This window comes from Castanea sativa, chromosome 2 (genome assembly GCF_040712315.1).
Source record: "Castanea sativa cultivar Marrone di Chiusa Pesio chromosome 2, ASM4071231v1".
Classification (NCBI taxonomy): Eukaryota; Viridiplantae; Streptophyta; class Magnoliopsida; order Fagales; family Fagaceae; genus Castanea; species Castanea sativa.
This window is the reverse complement of record NC_134014.1, coordinates 48,511,623-48,518,520: the sequence shown is the minus strand read 5'-3', so window position 1 is coordinate 48,518,520 and position 6,898 is coordinate 48,511,623. Positions and strand designations below refer to the sequence as shown.

Genomic DNA, 6,898 nt, shown 5'->3' with positions numbered 1-6,898 from the left:
GAACCCCTGAATATAGTGCTGCGTCGCCCCTATCTTAGGGCATACATTAATAATCCATTTTAGAAAAAAATTTATGAGAAATTGAAAAGGCTGAAAGTTGTCACAAAAGTTTGATAGCTTTTTCAATTCTTGATAAAAAATTTCCTAAAATGATTAAGTAACATATGTCCTAAGAGAATTCACATCAAGGATCTCAAAAAAGTTAGCATTTAGCATCTCAAAAATCTATTTTATCTATTTTAACAACTCACTTTACAATACACCAAATATCAAATGTTCTATTTTAACATAAAACACATTAAAATAATATAAACAATACAATAAAATAATATATCCCACAACAATTACAATACCCACATCCAATTTTCAAAAGAAAAAAAAAAACCACATCTGGCCACAACCCACCCACCCCCCTCTCGCCCATAGCAACCATGCCTTAGGCACTGTCACACCCCCTACCACCATAATCACAACAAACTGCAACCCATCACATCCAAAAATAAAAATTAATCACCCAAAACCACCATCACCGCCACCCACAACTTGCAAGTTAGAACCCCACCACTGAATCAATCAACCCACACCAATCTCTCAGCCACCCTGATCAACCCACTCTCACAACTAGCATCCAAAGCCACCTTGATCAACCCATGAACCCAACCACTGGGAAAAAAAAAAAAAAAAAAAAACCACAGAATTTAAAACCCATCGAAATCAATCAAAACTCACCGAAATTAAACCTCATCGATATCAAATCACTAAACCCACTGCAACCCATCCACATCGAAACCAACCCATGATCCACAAACCACTTCAAAGACCCAGAATCCACAAAAAACCATCACAGCCCAGCCACACCCAGCCACAGCAGAGACCCACAACTCTAGAGGTAGAGAGAAAGGGATACGGAGAGGCAAAGAGAAATTGAGAGAGAGAAATAAAAATAAAAATAAAATAGTAGCAACTTGCTTCAATAAGGTGTTAGTAATAGAACCTTACTGTAGCAAATTACTACAAATTTTTAAGATTTGGCACCCATGAAAAAGATGGGTTTTAGGTAATTTTGTTGCTAAAATAGGATTTTAGTATTTATCACATATTTGGTGTGAATGCTCTAAGAGAATACGTTAGTAAAACCCTTTAATAAATGATAGTTTTCAATTCTTTGAATGTCATGACACTTGTTATCTTAACAACAAGATAATAACCTACCTACACACTCTAGAGTTTTGTGCTAACTGCAATTACCCATGTAGTAGAAAGTGTCCCAGCCTTCACTTGTTCCTTTTCTAATCCCGAAGACCGCTGGATTTGCATTGCATATTCAAAGTTAGTACATGGTAAACTTCAATTCATCATGCGTAGGTAGAAGGATATTGATTTCTAAATTAACACAAAAAGATATATACTTCTAGAAGGGTAAATGATTTCACCTTACAATGTTATGTCCATGTACTAAATAGGAAATAAACAAGCGAGATTGGAGAAACATTGGATCCACTTTAGATTGCCTCTTCTATGCTGCTTCCTTTCTCCATATAGATTTTGATTCGGTTTTTTGAGAAGTTTTTTTTTTTTTTTTTTTTTGACTGAAAGATAGAAGTATATTAATAAAACAAAAGAAGTACAAGAGTGCGCTAGGGGTGGCACCCACCGGCCAGGCCCCAACAGCCAGTACAACCAAAAGGGAAAAAAAACTATAAAGTATACAAAAGTCCCAAAAGGTGAGAGCAGCACACCAAGTGCTCAGTTACTAGGCATGCTACGTGATAGCCGTTGGTAATCTTCCAATAACATTTCTGCACTTTTGAGAATTGCCTGTGGTGGAGTTTGAGACGCTTCAAAATATAACCTGTTTCGCGCATTCCAAATGGACCATGCCACCATGGCCCACATCTCCAGCTCCTTCCGAGACAACTTTTCCTTCAAAGATTTGGCTAAACTAAAAAATGTCCCAGCTGAGGAGTCACATTTTTGCAATTTTCCTTTAACAATCGCCCGCACATTTCGCGCTAGCGGGCACTGCCAAAGGATATGGAGGACCGTCTCATCACTCGCACCACAGACCGCACACTTAGGATCAATGGGCACTTTCCGACGGGCTAGGTTCGCTTGGGTGTGTAGGATATCTGAGCTAGCTCGCCACATGAAGTTTCGAACTTTGGGAGGAATGACAGCTTCCAAAAACCGTTCCAAATACGCTTATCGTCTTGCACCCTGGAGTGTTCAGCTGTCTCCGTCTGGTTCAATCGAAGCGCTACTCGATAAGCAGTTCGCACCGAAAAAGCTTGGGTCCTGTTCTCATTCCAATGCAGTGTATCTCGAGAATCCAAGCTCCCTAGTTGAACCCGCAAAACATCATCCCTCGACCGTAGTTGGAACCAAGCGTTTACTTTCCCCCTATACCACTACTTGTTTTGTGGGTTTATAAATTCAGCCACCCTCAACGTCAAGTCCACTCCATCTTGGAAAATTGGGGGGTGCGGTAGCCACTTATGAGACTGAATGCCAACCGACCGACCATCCTCGATTTTCCAAACTGACCCCTCCCGAATCAGCTCCCTAGCACTGAGGAGACTGCGCCACATGAATGAGGGGTTGCTTCCTAGTTCGGCCTCCAAGAATGAGCAAACGGGGAAGTACCTTGCTTTGTACACCCTGTAGAACAGCGAGTGTGTTCTGTGAATGAGTCTCCACGCCTGCTTAGCCAGCATCACAAGGTTAAAGGCATGAACATCGCGAAAACCCACCCCACCTCTGTCCTTAGGAGTGCATAGTTTGCCCCAGTTAATCCAGTGAATTTTCTGCTCATTCTGGGACTGCCCCCACCAATACTTAGCTAACACCGAGTTCAGTCCGGCACACACAGCCCTAGGGATTTTGAAGATGCTCATTGAGTACGTAGGTATTGCTAAGGCCACCATCTTGATAAGGACTTCCCTGCCAGCCTTAGAGATATTCTTTTCCTTCCACCCTAACACCCTTTTTGTGACCCTTTCCTGAAGTTCCTTGAAGGTATTAACCCTGACCTACCCCCCACCATTGGTAAGCCTAGATATCTCTCACAATTTGTCATTACCTGTGCCCCGAACAAGGTCCGAATATTTTCCAGGACCTCACGGCACGTGTTCCTGCTAAAAAGCAACGTAGTCTTTTGGTAATTAATAACCTGCCTCGAAGCATTTTCGTACTAGGTGAGCACCTCCTTCAATCGACGGCACTCATTTGTCTTAGCTTCACAAAAAAGGAGGCTGTCGTCAGCGAAAAGAAGGTGAGAGATGCGCACCCCACCTTGACTAGAAAGGAGTCCCGTCAACTAACGAGATTCAGTCGCCTTCCACAGTAAGGAGGAAAGCCCTTCGGCACACAGAAGGAAGAGATACGGGGACAATGGGTCCCCTTACTTAATTCCTCTAGAAGGGGAGACATAACCGCACAGTTCACCATTAACAATGATGGAGTAGGAGGCTGTACGAACTATCGTCATAGCAAGATTTACCCACTGCTCTGGGAAACCGATTCTCAGCATGATTTTTCTAGGAAATCCCACTCCACTCTATTGTAGGCCTTGCTAACATCAAGCTTGACAGTGCGCCTGTTCCGCAACCTGTGTAACATTTCAAATGCAACAATGATATTCTGTGAGACAAGGTTTCACCCGATTTGCAATAACCTTAGAGATAATCCTTGAGATGACATTGACCAAACTTATAGGGAAATATTCTATGATGAACTGTGGATTCTTCTTTTTAGGAATTAGCACAATGTGTGTAAAGTTCATTTTGTACAAATACCTCCCTGAGTGTAACACCGACAACACCGCCGCGGTGACATCGTACCCCACGATGTGCCAGAATTTTTGGAAAAAGAAAGGAGACATACCGTCCGGACCTAGAGACTTGGAGGGGTGCATCTGGAATAGGGCAACCCGTACCTCCTCCTCTGTATATGGCCGCATCAAATTCCTTGCCATCTCATCCGTAACTAATTTATCCATCGAGGCCAGCACACCCTCCATGTTAAGGTCCGTCGAAGCTGTGAACAATTCTTTGTAGTATGCTTCAGCTATGGCAGCTATCTCCCCTGTAGTTGTGTGCCATATCCCGTTAGAATCATAGAGACCCTCAATGGTATTTTTCCTTCGCCGTTGGCTAGCCCATTAATGGAAAAACTTTGTGTTCTTGTCACCTGCGGGAAGCCAGATGGCCCGAGACCGCTGCCGCCAGAACACCTCTTCGTGGTGTAGGAGGTCATTAATCTCTCTCCGAACCTCCTTTATTCAGACCAAATTTTCCCCAAAGCCGGCTTCCCTTAGCTCATCCAGCTCCTCTTGTTTGGCATTTAACTGGTCCCGGGTGTTACCGAAGGCACACCTATTCCAAGCCACCAGGTCCATCCTACATCTTCTTATTTTTTCAAATAAACAGAACATAGGGCTAAACGAGAGGAAAAGTGACAATCACATGCATAATCACTTGCCAAACAAAAATTTCAGAATAAGATATTTTTGTTAAATAATTAGTAATTTCCTTTACCATAACTGATAACATGAAACAAAATTACTCTTAATATTACTTTTGCTACTCTTTATAGTTTTTATATATAACTTGTAATCCCATAGACCACTAGATTTGCATTGTATACTCAAAATTAGCACATGTTAAAACTTCAAAGTAAATGAGCATTCATGTCTAAATTAATATATAAAGGATATACACTTCTAAAAGGTAAATGATTTCACCTCTCAATTTTATGTCCATGTACTAAGTCGGAAATAAACAAGAGATAAACCATAGGTCCACTCTAGATTGTCTCCTCTATGCTAATTCTCTTTTTTGTTTACATTTTGATATGGTTTTTGAGATACTGTCATACTGGAAAGGAGTGAAAATCTCATAATCGCATCCTTAATTGCTTACCAAGCAACAATTTGAGAATAAGACAATAAATATATAAACATTAGTATAAAGGAAAATGTTGAGAACAAATTCTAGAAAAGAGAGAAAAGAGCGAAAAGTGAGAGGAAGCATTTCATAAGTTGGGTGCTTAATTTAATTAAGGAAAAAGTTTAGGGACATAATTTTTGCTACAACTGTAAAGTGGTTGATTGTGGGTGATATAGAAAAGTGGTAAATTCATATGAAAGTGAGTGTCCACCGCTTACAATTAGAGATGCCCAAAATTCATATGAACTATATATATATATATATATATATATATATATATATATATATATATATATATTAACATAATGGCATTTAAATTGTGTGGCCTCTTAACTTGTAAGCATATTTGAAAAAAAATCTACAAGGTTAATCAAAAATCAAACTTTTCCAGTATTATAAATATTATATAGTATCAATTTTCGTCTAGTCTAACACATCAAATGCTTCTTATGCTTTTGTGCTTGGCAGTTGCTTTGAATCCGAAACTCAATATATCAAAAGAATTATAAAAGAGATATCAAGTGCCACATCGAATCGGACACACTATTTGTCTCTAAATATCCAGTTGGAATAGATTCTCAAGTGGAGGAGATAGAATTGCTTTTGGATACAAAGTCAAATGGTTTTCGCATGCTAGGAATTCATGGTCTTGGGGGAGTAGGTAAAACTACAATTGCAAAAGCTGTTTATTATAGAATTTTTGATCATTTTGATTGCAGCTGCTTTCTAGAGAATGTTAGAAAAAAGTCATGGACAACCAATGGCATAATCCAACTAACAAGACACTTCTTTCTAAGATATTGCAAGAAACATATTTAAAGGGTGACAATGTTCCCAAAGGAATTGAACTGATAACAAACATGCTTTGCCACACAAGGCTTCTTTCAATTCTTGATGATGTGGCTGAATCAAACCAAATAGAAAATTTGCTTGGAAGATGTGATTGGTTTAGTTCAAGAAGTAGAATTATTATAACAACAAGAGATAAAATAGCGGTAACCACTCTTGGAAAAGATCATCTAGTTTATGAGGTTAAGAAATTGAATCAATGTGAAGCTCGTGAATTCTTCAACTTGCACACCTTCCAAATGAATAAACCAAGGGAAGACTATTCAAAAGTTGCAAAGCAAAATATACATTATGCCAATGGTCTTCCATTAGCACTAAAAATAATAGGTTTTTTTTTGTGTGGAAAAGTATACATGAATGGGAAAATGCATTAGAAATGTACCAAACATTCCTAAAAAAAAATTCAAGAAAAGCTCAAAATAAGTTACGATGGATGGGAAAAAATTAAAAAGGATATTTTTCTCAATGTTGCTTGCTTTTTCATGGGATTTAAGAAGGATTATGTTACAAATATACTAGAAACTTGCAATTTATATCCTTGTGATGATATTTGCAAACTTATCGATAAGTGACTCATAACTGTTAATCAATATGGCATATTGTTGATACATGACTTGTTACAACAAATGGGCAAGGAAATCGTTCAACAAGAATTTGAACAACCTAAAAATCATAGCAGAATATGGTGTTATGAGGATGATATGGTACAACTTCTTTTACTTCACTTTTCCTTTTTCCAAATATTTTTTTGTTTAAAATTTCAAAATTTTTATGCTTTTTAAAAATTTATATAATTGAACTTATTTGTTTTATTCTTTGTTCAATTAGGGGTTTGATAAAATTCAAGCAATGATATTGAACTCACCTGAACCGGTAACCATGAAATTGCAGGGTGAACCTTTTGAAAGGATGAAAAATCTTAAATTTCTTTTAGTTAAAAATGTACACAATTGTGAAGAGTTTAAATATTTCCCTAATGGGTTACGATTACTTGAATGGCATGATTTTCCTTTTTCCTGGACATCTAAATATTGTCCACAAAAGCCTGTTGCACTCAATATGAGAGGGAGTAATCGCATTAGAATGGAGACAATATTCAAGTA

At 38.4% G+C, this 6,898-nt stretch overlaps 1 protein-coding gene across 1 annotated transcript; it reads right to left on the bottom strand.

Annotated features, from left to right (window-relative positions):
* Positions 1 to 1,746: 1,746 nt before the first annotated feature.
* LOC142625447 (putative mitochondrial protein AtMg00310) lies at positions 1,747 to 2,924 on the bottom strand. Its single transcript, XM_075799103.1, has 2 exons — positions 2,545 to 2,924; positions 1,747 to 1,942 (listed from the first exon to the last, which is right to left on the bottom strand). Exons 1-2 carry the CDS (start codon positions 2,922 to 2,924, stop codon positions 1,747 to 1,749), a joined length of 576 nt encoding a protein of 191 aa, XP_075655218.1.
* Between the last annotated feature and the right edge of the window lie 3,974 nt (positions 2,925 to 6,898).